Source organism: Diadema setosum, chromosome 12, assembly GCF_964275005.1.
Source record: "Diadema setosum chromosome 12, eeDiaSeto1, whole genome shotgun sequence".
Classification (NCBI taxonomy): domain Eukaryota; kingdom Metazoa; phylum Echinodermata; class Echinoidea; order Diadematoida; family Diadematidae; genus Diadema; species Diadema setosum.
Window position 1 is genome coordinate 14,281,004 of NC_092696.1, and position 18,377 is coordinate 14,299,380.

Here is an 18,377-nt window from a genome sequence, read left to right on the forward strand (position 1 = left end):
GCAGAATGAATCAAATAAGAGCTGAAGAAAATGAAACCAACCATTATCACGTAAAGTGAAGTAAAGTAAAGTGTTGATTTTTCTGTCTCATATCCGTCACGCACACACAAAGAGAAGCACACACACAGACACACACACAATTTAGGAATAAAGTAATGGTGTTGTATTTCTTTTTCAGTAAACGAAGAAGTTGAAGCCTGAATGTTATTTCCGTTGAGAAAATAATGTAAAGCAGAAGCAAGAAAGATCTTTGAACCCTCTTTACTTGGAAGCAATCCACATCCGAAGTATGTCCGTTTAGCGGCTGAAACTATTCAACTGTAAGGGAAGATTACGAAAAAAATGATCAAAATATGTCGTATGTCGAAAATTCAAGAAGCGAGTACGACAAAAAGATAGATAATACAAATTTTTGAATACAATTAAAATAACATAAGCCTACAGATGTCTTCATATAGGGTCTAAATTTGCATGTTAATTTGTGCCGACTTCAAAAGCAAAGGTCCCGAACATGCCTAGTACCGAATTACCTCATCGCTACGGAGTGCACACCGACAAGTCCATATTTGCCAAATGGAGATATTTGCGATTAAAGGTCAAGAAAAATAGAGAGAATAATAAGGAAAATTTTGCTTCTTTTAACCATAACTTCAAAAATGTACCTTTATATGTAGTGACCAATGTATCATTTCAAAGGTATTATTTTGTACTTTATGACAGAGACCGTACTTCAAAACCTTCAAAAATGGACTTATCGGACTTATGCGAACAAACTCTTCATATCTATATATATATATATATATATATATATATATATATATATATATAAATTAGCCAATTTGATGACATCTCCTTTTTACTTGATAAGGTCACAGATTTGTTGGTGTTTTTTTTTTCAGTTTTCTCACACTACATACCTCTTCTCCGAGTGCAAATTTTCTCCTGTTGACGAAGACGACGCAGAGAATTCCAGACATGACGAAGACGACTACCAGCAAAGCATATGTTGTCGACGACCGATAAAGAGCTCCCTGTTGTCGCTGAAATTCTGCGATTATCTCCACTGGTTACATATCAATGAGACATACAGCAGCACGGGAAAGTTAGTTTGAATGAGTATGACAGAGGAAATGCTTCTGCCATATTACGCACAATGTCGCAAACCTTTACACTTGGACATACTAACACTAAATGATGATAGCAAAATCATTCTAGCACCTATATAAATGAGCAGTGACAGGCTGTAGCTAGTAACTCATATAACTTTAATAATAGGTTATCATTTTGCTACAGGGTTTGAAACAAAACAAGACAAACGAGACATGAAAACTCGTCACATTGAGGACGAGTTAGGTGATACGCTTGTGGTCATCAGATGACAGTCATCTGTGATCGACAAAGAAAAGAATGTGATATAGGCACCTTGAAGTTATATTGAGCGTGCATGCGAAACCGTTTCTGTAACCACTCGGCCACGGGTCATCCACGGAAATGGTAAGACAAAAAAACAACAACAATGTATAGATATAACAGGGGGAAAGTCAATGCCCACTCAACTAACGTGGCCGTGTGAACATCTATTGCATTGCTAGACGGAAAAGCGGCCTTGTAACGACTGAGGTCGCTATGCCATTTCTGGCAACTTGGGAAAAATACGTCCCGCAGACATAAAACCTATAATCGGGTGGTTTTGATACCTTGCCTTTAATCACAATTTTCAATGTAATGACGTCATCAAATTACAAAACAATGACATCGTCTTGAAAGACAATTGTTCAAAGTACAACACCTCAGTCGTCGTCATTACATAGTATGATCGCTTTGACAAAGTCAACCTGCAAAATTTGCTGCAGTCGAAGCAATGTGGTCTCCAACACACAAAAAAGAGGGATATGGCGTGTGTGTGTGTCTCTGTGTGTGTATAGGTGCGTTTATATACGAACGTGATTTCTACATGGACGAATATGTAATACAAAATTGAAGAAAAAAAAAAACAGTAAAGTATCTAAGTATTTTGTTTCGTGATCTTGTGGGGTTCGAACCCGCAACCTCACGTCTCTGAGAAGTCGCCTTTAACCACTCGGCCACACGTCTCGACGGGAAAATATGGGGAACGTTATGGACTTGAAAGACAGTTGTTCAATGTATAACACATTCATCGTACGTTGTCAGTTTGCTACTGACACGACAATCTACCACATGAAGATGAGGCAGGTATTAGTACCTGTATGAAATTATTATAGGCATGGTTATCAAATTGCCCTAAAATTTCCTTATAATTGCCTTATTTTTACACACAGTTATGCTATCCCTTTAAACTCGTCACATTTTAATTAGAATCATTAACATCATACATTAGTACCTTATTCAGTTCCATAGCTGATCACGTTTGCTAATCAATTAAGATTAATTGTCTAGAATGTGTTATATGGCCAACCTGTATACACACGTATATACACACACACAATGCTAAATGTATGTATCAAACATCTGTAACACAACTTTGAACTAACTGTAGGAATTATCGCTGCACTTTAATATCATCCATACTTTTTATCACTATCTGAAACTCCACAAAAACCACTAAATGACAAATAATCATCAATACAGAAGACTGAATACCTTTTTAAAAATGTATAGCTTGTTACATGTATAAATCAGCACAAAGTAACCACGACTACATTGTGTTACTGAATTGATATGAACAAATTTCACTTTGTTAAATATACTATATCAGTTTGAAAAGCCCAGCCTGCAAAATTTTGCAGCAGTCGAAGTAATGCAGTCTCCAACGCAAAACAAAGGTATACTGTGTGAGTGTGTGCGTATAGGTGTGTTTACATGCAAACGTGATTTCTACATGGACGAAGGTGTAGTACTCCATTGAAGAAAAAAAGTAAAAAAAAAAAATTATTTTCTTTCGTGCTCTTGTGAGGATCGAACCCGTACGTGTGCAACCTCACGTTTCTAAGACGACGCCTCTAACCACTCGGCCATACGTCTCGACGAGAAAAGTAGAGGAACGTAAACTTATGTACGTGAAAGATGAATCAGGAATCGTTTGGTCCGCATTCCATTCTCATTTTCAGTTTTAAACTGCAAAATTGTCAACCTCATGAGAAGATTTCAAAGAACAAAATGCATGATTACTGCAGCTTATTGTCTCAGCTACAACATACTTAAATTTCAGAGGAAATGAAGCAAAATCAGCTGAGATAAAGGTGCTTAAACGTTGTCAAGTCAATGGATGGTTTTAAAAAAAATCACCTCCCATAGACATAACACGTAAACTTGTCCGATTTTGCATCTTTACTTTCAATCACAATTTAAAGTATGATGACGTCATCAAATTTCAAAACCATGACATAGACTTGAAAGGCAAATGTTTAAAGTACAACATATGTGAATTTGGGATAATATTGAGCTTAAACAACAGAGATACGAGCAAATGAATGTCAGAAACAGTACCTCAAAAAAATCAATTCCACTTTTTTTATTTAAAATGACGATATGATGACGTCATCGCGTTTTCCTGGCAATATTGATACTAGCAATGTTATTTACAATTCACATACTTTTGTAATATGCAATAGAAATATAGGGTCAACGGACGATTTAAAGAGCTATGGCTAAATAAACAAAGACATGTTTTTTCACTATATTTGCAGAAAGACGCGCACGTGGAATTTCAACTTTGACGCCAGTGCATTCCTTTGTTATAGGTCGAAATCGATCGAAAATCAATGGATGTTGTTACTCAAAGTATCAGGAATCCAAATCAGTCAAAAAAATTGCATTTTCATGTTGCTTACGCCCTCTGCGCGCGAAATTGCGCGGACGGACGCGCACGCGAGAAAATGTTTGAAACGCTTAAAATTGTCTGAAACTTCGAGATTTCCCATTGGGAAGTCGTTTTGAGCCTTTTAAAATTTTGACGCGCGCGTACGCGCGCGTAATGAAGACCTGGGTAACTAGCGTTAAAAGGTAAGATAGAGCGTGACCTGAACTTCATGTCCACCGAAAATGATACAGAAATGACATCTAGTTATGAAGTTATGATCGATCATGTGACAAGGTCCGAAAATCACAAAATGGCGCCTAGATGACGTCATAGATATGTTACTGTCATGAAAACCTTATTGTGGCTAGATATTGTTATGAGACATGTTGACTGAAAATTTCATGTCATTCCGTAATGTCATTGTTGAGATATTGACGACACAAAATTGTCCAGAAAGAAAGAAGAATAAAAAACGAGATATGAAACTCGTCACACTAAGGACGAGTTAGGTGATACGCTTGGGGTCATCAAATGTCGGTCATCCGTGATCGACAAAGAAAAGAATGTGATATAGGCACCTTGAAATTATTCAGCGTGCATGCAAATCCGTTTCTCTAACCACTCGGCCACGGGACATCCACGGAAATGGTTAGGCAAAAAAAAAATGTATAGATATTACAGGGGGAAAAAGTCAATGCCCACTCAACAAACGGGGCCGCGTGAACATGTATTGCATTGCTAGACGGAAATGCGGCCTTGTAACGACTGATGTCGCTATGCCATTTCTGGCGACTTGGGAAAAATACGTGCCGTAGACATAAAACCTATAATCGGCTGGTTTTGATACCTTGCCTTTAATCACAATTTTCAGTGTGATGACGTCATCAAAGTACGAAACAATAAGCCAGTTCGGGGTTCCACTTTGAGCATGAGCAGAAAAAGGTCATCTGTACCAGCAGAGCATGGTGGTTTTTAAATTCACTGAGATAAGCATCTGTAATGTAATGATTATTCAACTGATCCCTATAAGTGGTGCTTGCCAGCACATCCACATGACAGCAAAAGCGGTGTCTGACAATATCAATAGAAAGAGATTGTTAATACATTCAATGCAAAATAATGAAATGGATGCTTTCCAAAATGTCAATGGAAGGATCATTCTGGTCACCTGGTCTATGCAAGTTCATCCTTTGTTTGAACATGACTGATGAATTCCATAAATTGTTACGTTGGGTAAGCTCATGCCTTCTGTCGCTTGAAACTAGTGGAGTGCCTAATCAACTGAGAAAGAAGAAAGGTCATTTGTACCCATGTGCCCATGAGCTAACCCCGAACTGGCTTATTGACATGGTCTTGAAAGACAATTTTTCAAAGTACAACACCTCCGTCGTCGTCATTACATACTATGATCGGTTTGACAAAGTCAGCCTGCAAAAGTTTGCAGCAGTCGAAGCAATGTGGTCTCCAACACAAAAAAGAGGGATATTGTGTGTGTGTGTGTGTGTGTGTGTGTGTGTATAGGTGCGTTTATATACGAACTTGACTTCTACATGGACGAATATGTAATACACCATTGAAGAAAAAAAAGTAAAATAGCAAAGTATTTTGTTTCGTGATCTTGTGGGGTTCGAACCCGCACGTATGCAACCTCACTTCTCTGAGACGTGAGAGGGATATTGTGTGTGTGTGTGTATAGGTGCGTTTCTATACGAACGTGATTTCTACATGGACGAATATGTAATACACCACTGAAGAAAAAAAAAAAGTAAAATGGCTAAGTATTTTGTTTCGTGATCTTGTGGGGTTCGAACCCGCATGTGTCATAGTATACCCTACTGTAAAGTCATGTAATGTCGTTGTGTTTCTACTGTCTTGTTCTCTCCTGTCTTTGTAAAAAAAAAAAAAAAAAAAATGTCAATGGAAGGATCATTCTGGTCACCTGGTCTATGCAAGTTCATCCTTTGTTTGAACATGACTGATGAATTGCAATGGTTTAAAAGAAAAATCACCTCCCATAGACATAACACGTAAACTTGTCCGATTTTGCGTCTTTACCTCTAATCACAATTTTCAGTGTGATGACGTCATCAAAGTACAAAACAATGACATGGTCTTGAAAGACAATTGTTCAAAGTACAACACCTCCGTAGTCGTCATTACTTATACTATAATCGGTTTGATAAAGTCAGCCTGCAAAATTTTGCAGCAATCGAAGCAATGTGGTCTCCAACACAAGAAAGAGGGATATTGTGTGTGTGTGTGTATAGGTGCGTTTCTATACGAACGTGATTTCTACATGGACGAATATGTAATACACCACTGAAGAAAAAAAAAAAGTAAAATGGCTAAGTATTTTGTTTCGTGATCTTGTGGGGTTCGAACCCGCATGTGTCATAGTATACCCTACTGTAAAGTCATGTAATGTCGTTGTGTTTCTACTGTCTTGTTCTCTCCTGTCTTTGTAAAAAAAAAAAAAAAAAAAAAAAAAAAAAAAAAAAAGTTTAATGTATTCACAAGAATCCTTTTGAGTGGTTCACAATTTACAAGCATGCTTTTCAGTGAACCTCTCAGTTCTTTCTTTTTTTCTTATCCTCCAAACATAACTTTGTATTTTGCCGGTATGCATGTATAATTTCGTATTTGTTAACCATTATCTACCATGTAAAGTCGAATACATGCCTATGTTATATCTTCTGATACATTTCGTGTTATGTTTGACGAAAAAGAAAGAAGGAATGAAATAAATGAAATGAAAATGAAAATGAATGAATGAATGAATGTGTGCAACCTCACGTCTCTGAGACGTCGCCTTTAACCACTCGGCCATACGTCTCGACGAGAAAATATGAGGAACGTAAACTTATGTATGTGAAAGATGAATCAGGAATCGTTTCGTCCACCTTCCATTCTCATTTTCAGTTTTAAGCTGCAAAATTGTCAACCTGATGAGAAGATTTGAAAAAAAATAAAATGTATGATTACTGCAGCTTATTGTCTCAGCTACAACATACTTAAGTTTCAGAGGAAATGAAGCAAAATCAAGTGAGGTAAAAGTGCTTGAGCGTTATCGTCTATGCATGGTTAAAAAAAAAATCCCCCCATAGACATAACACATAATCTTCGCTGATTTCGATATCTTGCCTTTAATCACAACTTCTAGTATGATGACGTCATCAAATTAGAAAACATCGACATGGACTTGATAGACAATTGTTCAAAGTATAACATATTCAACGTATGTCGTCAGTTTGGTATTGACTGGACGATCAAACACAGGAACATGAGGCAGCGATTAGTAATCTTCGCTGATTTTGATATCTTGCCTTTAATCACAACTTCTAGTATGATGACGTCATCAAATTAGAAAACATCGACATGAACTTGATAGACAATTGAAGGGGTCGATGCAATATAGTGCTAACCCACACAATGTTCATTTTGAGATAATCGCTGTTGAATGTTTGGAAAGTCCATACATTGTATATTGATAAAACATGAATGCATGCATTTTTTACCATCTTATTGGTTGAATTCAAATATGATATTTTCACGGAGGTTAGAGTGAAGGATAAGGATTATGAAAATGCTTAATCGTGTCATTAATTCCCAATCAATGACATCCCTACTATAGGCATATCATAATTTCTCATCTAAAATCAATGGTCTATAGGATTCATGCACCATTACTTGCATAGTGCATAAACTTTGCTTTTTAAGCTTTGAGTGAAACGTGTCATAGCATAATTCTGTAATTCCATCAGCAGTGATTGACATAATGAAGAAGAAATATATATCACATTGAACGCTTAGAACCTAACGGGGGGGGGGGGGTATTATAGCATGATACTCGGTTTTTTACTGCCCAGCTAGATGCCAACAACATCCATCACTCACGGCTACGCATAGAGAAACAGCCATGGCGAAAATAAAACTTTGCTTTCTCATAGGCACAATGACACAGAACCCCGTCAAACACACTTTTCTTGGCAGGGATGGACATGAAAAAGTTCATTACTAATACTAAACAGCGTATGCATTCCATTCATGTGGAGCTAGATACCTCTATAGCAACATAAAGCCTGTCTTCAACTCCGTTGATAGAACAATGACAACCTGAAATTTCAAAGAGATGAGCGAGACGCTATATACACCTGGCCTAGAGTTAATTTATTCAGTTCTCATTCCTACTTCAAGTTGGGTTATGTTATTGTAATCATTCCCATCTGCAGTATAACAAAACCAAAGTGAGGGAAAAGGGGAGAGAAAAACGAGAGGTGGCAAAAGGAAAACTGCATGCACAACTGCAATCCATAGCATTGCGTGTGACAAGTGAAACAAATGTTTTAGTTGTTATAGCAGTGTTTTATGAGCATAAACAGACAAATAGACAGACAATGTCAAATTTAAAAACCATCAATTTAATGTCAGAGAAGATGGCAAACAAGATGCATTGAAACCGTAACTAAATCGAACATATTCAGATATAACATTCTTGAATTAAAAACAAGATAAAGAAAAATAATGTCCACGTCAGGATTAAAAAAAAAAAAACGCCGCACGAACATGCATTATATTCTTGATGCAAAGTTCCAAGGATTGTCTCATTAATTTAAAAGCAATGATTCCCTTACCACCACCAGCACCACACCACAATGACGTCTTTAAAATCAATGGTAGCACATATCATTGTATCTTGCATTGAATTAGCTCCCTTTTCCTAAACTACCAGTGAAACGTGCCATATTATATGGTGTAATTCGATCAGTAGTGATTGACTTTAAAGAAGAAAGATAATGCAACAAATTGAATGCTTACCACATTGCTTATAGGGCTATTCCAGTTTGGTACTGATCTGTTCTATTCTCCCAGATGCCAACAACACATATCACCTATGGCTAAACTAGTGAAACAGCCATGACGAAAATAAACGACAGAGAACCCTTTCAAAATCACTACACTAATTGGAAAGGTATTGCCCGAAATTCCTCATATAATATGAAGCAATATCAAGTCACTTCCTTCCCTGCCTGTCTTTAACTCCGTTTTTGTCAAACAATAACAACCTGGAATTCTAAACAGATAAGCGAGACGCCATACACCTGGACTAGAGTTAATTAATTCAGTTCCCATTCCTGTTAGTTATGTAAACGTACACGTTCCTAAATATCCTGCTACAGTATAACAAGAACAACATCTAAATGAAGAGAAAAGGAAAGAGAAAAAGAATGGTAGCAAGCGTGGCACTGTTTCAAGGGGCAATTTACAACATTACGCGTGACAAAATTAATGAAGCAAACCCAACCTCCAAACTCAAATACAAAACAAGGGAAATAGAGTAGCTGTGTTAATGACATCAGAGTGAAGCTGAACTGCTGAAAAAAAGAAAAGAAAAAAGAAATAAAAGGAAAAAGTCCTGCGGGACTCGATTAACTTCTCTCCTTCCGGTCGGGCATTATAAACACGCAGCGTGCTAAGCGATTCTGCCACACGGAAGATCCGAAGATCCTGTGCGAAACTTAAATCTATCTATGTATGCTATACACAACACAAATTTACATTGATATTCAGTTTTTTGGCGATATACGTCAAGTGACTGATAGCGCTGTTCAACTTCCCACGAGTGGCCGCGTGGATTCGATCAATATACAGTTACAAAGATAAATCGGAAATCGTTTCGACCAGATTCCATTCTCATTTTCAGTGATCGACAACGAAAATAATGTTAAGTAGCGACTTGAAGTATAATATAATATTGAGAAATATTCGTGAAGTCCAATTCTTTATGCAGTCCTACATAATTCAGATGAAATTGTTTCTGTCATGCAACCAATTGAAAATTTCGTGTGGTGTCGGCGTGTCCAAGTAAGTTGATTGGAAAGGATATGTGAATGAATATTTACCAATAGGTCTTTATATTGTAAAAAAAAAAATCAAACATGGCCATGCGGTCTTTTAAGAGCCATCTTCACTTTAACATTTGTAATTTCAAGTCCAAGTTGCCAGTCAAAGCAATGTGGTCTCCAACACAAAACAAAGGGATATTGTGTGTGTGTGTGTGTGTGTGTGTGTGTGTGTGTGTGTGTACGTTTACATGAAAACGTGATTTCTACATGGACGAAGGTGAATACTCCATAAAAGAAAAAAAGCAAAAGATGTAAGTATTTTGTTTCGTGTTCTTATGGGGTTCGAACCCGTACGTGTGCAACCTCACGTATCTTGTGACGTCGCCTTTATCCTCTCGGCCATACGTCTCGACGAGAAAATATGAGGAATGTAAACTTATGTATGTGAAAGATGAATCAGGAATCGTTTCGTCCACATTCCATTCGCATTTTCAGTTTTTAGCTGCAAAATTATCAACCTGATGAGGAGATTTGAAAAAATAAAATGCATGATTACTGCAGCTTATTGTCTGAGCTACCACATACTTAAGTTTCAGAGGAAATGGAGCAAAATCAGCTGAAATAAAGGTGGTGAAACGTTGTCAAGTCAATGCATGGTTTAAAAAAAAAATCACCTCCCTTAGACATAACACGTCAACTTGTCTGATTTTGAGTCTTTACCTTTAATCACAATTTGAAGTATGATGGTAAGTCTTCTCGAACTAAGAGTGTGGAACGGAAGCTTCTACGTGAAAGATGAATCATGACGATCACCCGTGACCGACACATCTTTAAAGGGATCAGTTATTAGAGGTGGAAGACCTCGTGCCAAGATATTGTTTCAGCAATTCCAAAGCAATGATACCCTTACATTTAGGTATACCATAATTTCCCTCTGAAATCATTGGTATTATTCATGTACAATTGCTTGCCTTGTCCATAAACTTTGCTTTATAAACTTTCAGTGAAACGTGTTATAACATAATTCTGTAACGCCATTAGCAGTGATTGACTACATAAATAAAGATATATCAAATTGAACGCTTAGCGCGTATAAAAGGGGGATTTTAGCCTGATGTTGTGTTATTCACTGCTCAGATACCAACAACACTCATCACCTACGGTTACGTATAGAGAAATAGCCATGGCGAAAATAAGGTTTTCCTTTTCTTTGGCAGATAGACACACAACCCCTTTGAACACACTATAATTGACATGGAGGGACATGAAAAAGTTCATTACTACTACTAAACAGTGATGCCTTCTACTCATGTGGCACAAGATACCTCTATAGCAGCATAAAACCTGTCTACAATTTCGTTATTGGGTCAAACAATAGCAACCTGGAATTTCAAAGAGACGAGCGAGACGCCATACACCTGTCCTAGAGTTAATTTATTCAGTTGCCATTCCTGCTCCAGTTGAGTTATGTAAATTATTTTCCGACCTGTCTTGTGCAGTGTAACAGGAACAAACGTAGAGAAAAGGAAAGAGAAAACGAAAGGTGGCAAGCGGGGCACTGTATATCAAGGGCAATTTACAACATTACGTATGATAAATGAAGCAAATCCAACCTCCAGCCTCCGACAAAAAAAAAAAAAAAAAGGGAACTTGAGTGACTGTGTGTAGTTAGGTAATGACATCGGAATGAGGCTGAACTGCCAAAAGAAAAACAAAGAAAGAGAGAGAGAGAAAAAAAAAATAATAGCGTCCTGCGGGTCCCGAACATCTCGTCCTAAGGTAGTGCATAATGACCATGCAGCGCGCTAAGCGACTATAAAGCCACACGGCTGTCCCGAAGATTGGATGTGAAATTCATATCTTTATATCATTGACAACATGAAAAAGTTCATTACTACTACTAAACAGTGATGCCTTCCATGTGGCACAAGATACCTCTATAGCAACATAAAACCTGTCTACAACTCCGTTATTGGGTCAAACAATAACAACCTGGAATTTCAAAGAGATGAGCGAGACGCCATACACCTGGACTAGAGTTAATCAATTCAGCTCCCATTCCTGCCAGTTATCTAAACGTACATGTTCCTACCTATCCTGTTACAATATTACAAGAACCAATGAAGAGAAAAGGAAAGAGCAAACGAAAGGTGGCAAGCGGGACACTGTAACAAGGGGCAATTTACAACATTAAGTGTGACAAAATTAATGAAGCAAACCCAATCTCCAAACTCCAATACAAAACGAGGGAAATAGAGCAGCCGTGTTCACGGGTTACGTATACTTGGTAAAATAATACGATAAATGACATCGGAGTAAAGCTGAATTGCCGGAAAAAAAAAAAAAAGAAAGAGAAAACTTCCGCGGGAGTCGAACTTCTCGCCTTCCGATATGGCGTTATGAACACCCAGCGCGCTAAGCGATTACGCCATATGGCTGTCCTGGAGATTCTACGCGAAACTTAAATGTATGATAATACTGTCGTGACAGTGCTGACTGAGATGGCGCTATTCAACTTCCCACAAGTGGCCGCGTGGATTCGACCAATATACAGTTGCAAAGAACAATCGGGAATCATTCCGTACAGATTGCATTCTCATTTTCAGTTTTTAACTACAAAATTGTCGACCTGATGAGGAGATTTGAAAATATAAAATGCATGATGACTGCAGCTTATTGTCTCAGCTACAACATATTTATGTTTCAGAGGAAATGGAGCAAAATCAGATGAGGTAAAGGTGCTTAAACGTTGTCAAGTCAATGCATGGTTTGAAAAAAAAATCACCTCCCATAGACATAACACGTAAACTTGTCTGATTTTGAGTCTTTACCTTTAATCACAATTTCTAGTATGATGACGTCATCATATATCAAAACCATCACATGGACTTGAGAGGCAAATGTTCAAAGTACAACATATCTGAATTTGGGATAATATTGAGCTTAAACAACAGAGATACGAGCAAATGAATGTCAGAAACAGTACCTCAAAAAAATCAATTCCACTTTTTTTATATAAAATGACGATTTGATGACGTCATCGCGTTTCTCTGGCAATATTGATACTTGGAATGTTATTTACAATTCATATGCTTTTGTAATATGCAATAGAAATATAGGGTCAACGGACGATTTAAAGAGCTATGACGAAATAAACAAAGACATGTTTTTTCACTATATTTGCAGAAAGACGCGCGTGCGGAATTTCAACTTTGACGCCTGTGCATTCCTTTGTTATGGGTCGAAATCGATCGGAAATCAATGGATACTGTTACTCAAAGTATCAGGATTCCAAATCAGTCAAAAAAATTGCATTTCCATGTTTCTTAAGCGCTCTGCGCGCGAAATTGCGCGGACGGACGCGCACGCGAGAAAATGTTTGAAACGCTTATAATTGTCTGAAACTTCGAGATTTCCCATTGGGAAGTCGTTTTGAGCCTTTTAAAATTTTGACGCGCGCTTACGCGCGCCTAATGATGACCTGGGTAACTAGCGTTAGAAAGTAAGATAGAGCGTGACCTGAACTTTATGTCCAGCGAAAATGATACAGAAATGACATCTAGTTATGAAGTTATGATTGATCATGTGACAAGGTCCGAAAATCACAAAATGGCGCCTAGATGACGTCATAGATATGTTACTGTCATGAAAACCTTATTGTGGCTAGATATTGTTATGAGACATGTTGACTGAAAATGTCATGTCATTCCGTGATGTCATTGTTGAGATATTGACGACACAAAATGTGGCAGAAAGAAAGAAGAATAAAAAACGAGATATGAAACTCGTCACACTAAGGACGAGTTAGGTGATACGCCTGGGGTCATCAGATGTCGGTCATCCGTGATCGACAAAGAAAAGAATGTGATATAGGCACCTTGAAATTATTCAGCGTGCATGCAAATCCGTTTCTCTAACCACTCGGCCACGGGACATCCACGGAAATGGTTAGGCAAAAAAAAAAATGTATAGATATTACAGGGGGAAAAAGTCAATGCCCACTCAACAAACGGGGCCGCGTGAACATGTATTGCATTGCTAGACGGAAATGCGGCCTTGTAACGACTGATGTCGCTATGCCATTTCTGGCGACTTGGGAAAAATACGTGCCGTAGACATAAAACCTATAATCGGCTGGTTTTGATACCTTGCCTTTAATCACAATTTTCAGTGTGATGACGTCATCAAAGTACGAAACAAGCCAGTTCGGGGTTCCACTTTGAGCATGAGCAGAAAAAGGTCATCTGTACCAGCAGAGCATGGTGGTTTTTAAATTCCCTGAGATAAGCATCTGTAATGTAATGATTATTCAACTGATCCCTATAAGTGGTGCTTGCCAGCACATCCACATGACAGCAAAAGCGGTGTCTGACAATATCAATAGAAAGAGATTGTTAATACATTCAATGCAAAATAATGAAATGGATGCTTTCCAAAATGTCAATGGAAGGATCATTCTGGTCACCTGGTCTATGCAAGTTCATCCTTTGTTTGAACATGACTGATGAATTCCATAAATTGTTACGTTGGGCAAGCTCATGCCTTCTGTCGCTTGAAACTAGTGGAGTGCCTAATCAACTGAGAAAGAAGAAAGGTCATTTGTACCCATGTGCCCATGAGCTAACCCCGAACTGGCTTATTGACATGGTCTTGAAAGACAATTTTTCAAAGTACAACACCTCCGTCGTCGTCATTACATACTATGATCGGTTTGACAAAGTCAGCCTGCAAAAGTTTGCAGCAGTCGAAGCAATGTGGTCTCCAACACAAAAAAGAGGGATATTGTGTGTGTGTGTGTGTGTGTGTGTGTGTGTGTGTGTGTGTATAGGTGCGTTTATATACGAACTTGACTTCTACATGGACGAATATGTAATACACCATTGAAGAAAAAAAAGTAAAATAGCAAAGTATTTTGTTTCGTGATCTTGTGGGGTTCGAACCCGCACGTATGCAACCTCACTTCTCTGAGACGTCGCCTTTAATCACTCGGCCATACGTCTCGACGAGAAAATATGACGAACGTAAACTTATGTGTGTGAAAGATGAATCAGGAATCGTTTCGTCCACATTCCATTCTCATTTTCAGTTTTAAACTGCATAATTGTCAACCTGATGAGGAGATTTCAAAGAATAAAATGCATGATTACTGCAGCTTATTGTCTCAGCTACAACATACTTTAGTTTCAGAGGAAACGAAGCAAAATCAGCTGAGATAAAGGTGCTTAAACGTTGTCAAGTCAATGCATGGTTTAAAAGAAAAATCACCTCCCATAGACATAACACGTAAACTTGTCCGATTTTGCGTCTTTACCTCTAATCACAATTTTCAGTGTGATGACGTCATCAAAGTACAAAACAATGACATGGTCTTGAAAGACAATTGTTCAAAGTACAACACCTCCGTAGTCGTCATTACTTATACTATAATCGGTTTGATAAAGTCAGCCTGCAAAATTTTGCAGCAATCGAAGCAATGTGGTCTCCAACACAAGAAAGAGGGATATTGTGTGTGTGTGTGTGTATAGGTGCGTTTCTATACGAACGTGATTTCTACATGGACGAATATGTAATACACCACTGAAGAAAAAAAAAAGTAAAATGGCTAAGTATTTTGTTTCGTGATCTTGTGGGGTTCGAACCCGCATGTGTCATGGTATACCCTACTGTAAAGTCATGTAATGTCGTTGTGTTTCTACTGTCTTGTTCTCTCCTGTCTTTGTAAAAAAAAAAAAAAAAAAAAAAAAAAAGTTTAATGTATTCACAAGAATCCTTTTGAGTGGTTCACAATTTACAAGCATGCTTTTCAGTGAACCTCTCAGTTCTTTCTTTTTTTTTATCCTCCAAACATAACTTTGTATTTTGCCGGTATGCATGTATAATTTCGTATTTGTTAACCATTATCTACCATGTAAAGTCGAATACATGCCTATGTTATATCTTCTGATACATTTCGTGTTATGTTTGACGAAAAAGAAAGAAGGAATGAAATAAATGAAATGAAAATGAAAATGAATGAATGAATGAATGTGTGCAACCTCACGTCTCTGAGACGTCGCCTTTAACCACTCGGCCATACGTCTCGACGAGAAAATATGAGGAACGTAAACTTATGTATGTGAAAGATGAATCAGGAATCGTTTCGTCCACCTTCCATTCTCATTTTCAGTTTTAAGCTGCAAAATTGTCAACCTGATGAGAAGATTTGAAAAAAAATAAAATGTATGATTACTGCAGCTTATTGTCTCAGCTACAACATACTTAAGTTTCAGAGGAAATGAAGCAAAATCAAGTGAGGTAAAAGTGCTTGAGCGTTATCGTCTATGCATGGTTAAAAAAAAAATCCCCCCATAGACATAACACATAATCTTCGCTGATTTTGATATCTTGCCTTTAATCACAACTTCTAGTATGATGACGTCATCAAATTAGAAAACATCGACATGGACTTGATAGACAATTGTTCAAAGTATAACATATTCAACGTATGTCGTCAGTTTGGTATTGACTGGACGATCAAACACAGGAACATGAGGCAGCGATTAGTAATCTTCGCTGATTTTGATATCTTGCCTTTAATCACAACTTCTAGTATGATGACGTCATCAAATTAGAAAACATCGACATGAACTTGATAGACAATTGAAGGGGTCGATGCAATATAGTGCTAACCCACACAATGTTCATTTTGAGATAATCGCTGTTGAATGTTTGGAAAGTCCATACATTGTATATTGATAAAACATGAATGCATGCATTTTTTACCATCTTATTGGTTGAATTCAAATATGATATTTTCACGGAGGTTAGAGTGAAGGATAAGGATTATGAAAATGCTTAATCGTGTCATTAAAGGGACTGTACAGTACTGGTTGAGGTAGGGATTCATGTTTTGAACATTCCTAAGTGAGATAATGAAAAACCTCTTATGAAATATGAAAGAGCATGTAATTTTAAGAAGGATTCAACGTTTATTTGATGAAAATTGGTTTTCAAATGGCTGAGATATCCCAAAAAGTGCTAATAATAAAAGGCGACATGCCCCAACTTTATTAGGATCTCTTTGTTTCACCTTGTTTTTGCATATCTCAGCCATTTCAAAACCGATTTTCATCGAATAAACTTTTGATACCCCTTAGAACTGCATGCTCTTTGACATCTCATAGAGTGGTTTCTGAATATCTCGCAAAATGTTAACAGCTAAATCTACACCTCGACCAGAACTGTACACACCCTTTAATTCCCAATCAATGACATCCCTACTATAGGCATATCATAATTTCTCATCTAAAATCAATGGTCTATAGGATTCATGCACCATTACTTGTATAGTGCATAAACTTTGCTTTTTAAGCTTTGAGTGAAACGTGTCATAGCATAATTCTGTAATTCCATCAGCAGTGATTGACATAATGAAGAAGAAATATATATCACACTGAACGCTTAGAACCTAACGGGGGGGGGGGGGGGTATTATAGCATGATACTCGGTTTTTTACTGCCCAGCTAGATGCCAACAACATCCATCACTCACGGCTACGCATAGAGAAACAGCCATGGCGAAAATAAAACTTTGCTTTCTCATAGGCACAATGACACAGAACCCCGTCAAACACACTTTTCTTGGCAGGGATGGACATGAAAAAGTTCATTACTAATACTAAACAGCGTATGCATTCCATTCATGTGGAGCTAGATACCTCTATAGCAACATAAAGCCTGTCTTCAACTCCGTTGATAGAACAATGACAACCTGAAATTTCAAAGAGATGAGCGAGACGCTATATACACCTGGCCTAGAGTTAATTTATTCAGTTCTCATTCCTACTTCAAGTTGGGTTATGTTATTGTAATCATTCCCATCTGCAGTATAACAAAACCAAAGTGAGGGAAAAGGGGAGAGAAAACCGAGAGGTGGCAAAAGGAAAACTGCATGCACAACTGCAATCCATAGCATTGCTTGTGACAAGTGAAACAAATGTTTTAGTTGTTATAGCAGTGTTTTATGAGCATAAACAGACAAATAGACAGACAATGTCAAATTTAAAAACCATCAATTTAATGTCAGAGAAGATGGTAAACAAGATGCATTGAAACCGTAACTAAATCGAACATATTCAGATATAACATTCTTGAATTAAAAACAAGATAAAGAAAAATAATGTCCACGTCAGGATTAAAAAAAAAAAAACGCCGCACGAACATGCATTATATTCTTGATGCAAAGTTCCAAGGATTGTCTCATTAATTTAAAAGCAATGATTCCCTTACCACCACCAGCACCACACCACAATGACGTCTCTAAAATCAATGGTAGCACATATCATTGTATCTTGCATTGAATTAGCTCCCTTTTCCTAAACTACCAGTGAAACGTGCCATATTATATGGTGTAATTCGATCAGTAGTGATTGACTTTAAAGAAGAAAGATAATGCAACAAATTGAATGCTTACCACATTGCTTATAGGGCTATTCCAGTTTGGTACTGATCTGTTCTATTCTCCCAGATGCCAACAACACATATCACCTATGGCTAAACTAGTGAAACAGCCATGACGAAAATAAACGACAGAGAACCCTGTCAAAATCACTACACTAATTGGAAAGGTATTGCCCGAAATTCCTCATATAATATGAAGCAATATCAAGTCACTTCCTTCCCTGCCTGTCTTTAACTCCGTTTTTGTCAAACAATAACAACCTGGAATTCTAAACAGATAAGCGAGACGCCATACACCTGGACTAGAGTTAATTA

The 18,377-nt window shown here is 37.5% G+C and overlaps 1 protein-coding gene across 1 annotated transcript in view; it reads right to left on the reverse strand.

Moving 5' to 3' along the window:
* Positions 1-297: 297 nt before the first annotated feature.
* LOC140235738 (uncharacterized) overlaps positions 298-18,377 on the reverse strand; it is a 34,686-nt gene continuing 16,606 nt past the window's right edge. The window contains exons 5-6 of the mRNA XM_072315751.1: positions 918-1,063; positions 298-318 (exon numbers count right to left, since the gene is read on the reverse strand). Coding sequence (XP_072171852.1) covers positions 298-318; positions 918-1,063 — 167 coding nt within the window. The remainder of the gene's footprint in view (positions 319-917; positions 1,064-18,377) is intronic.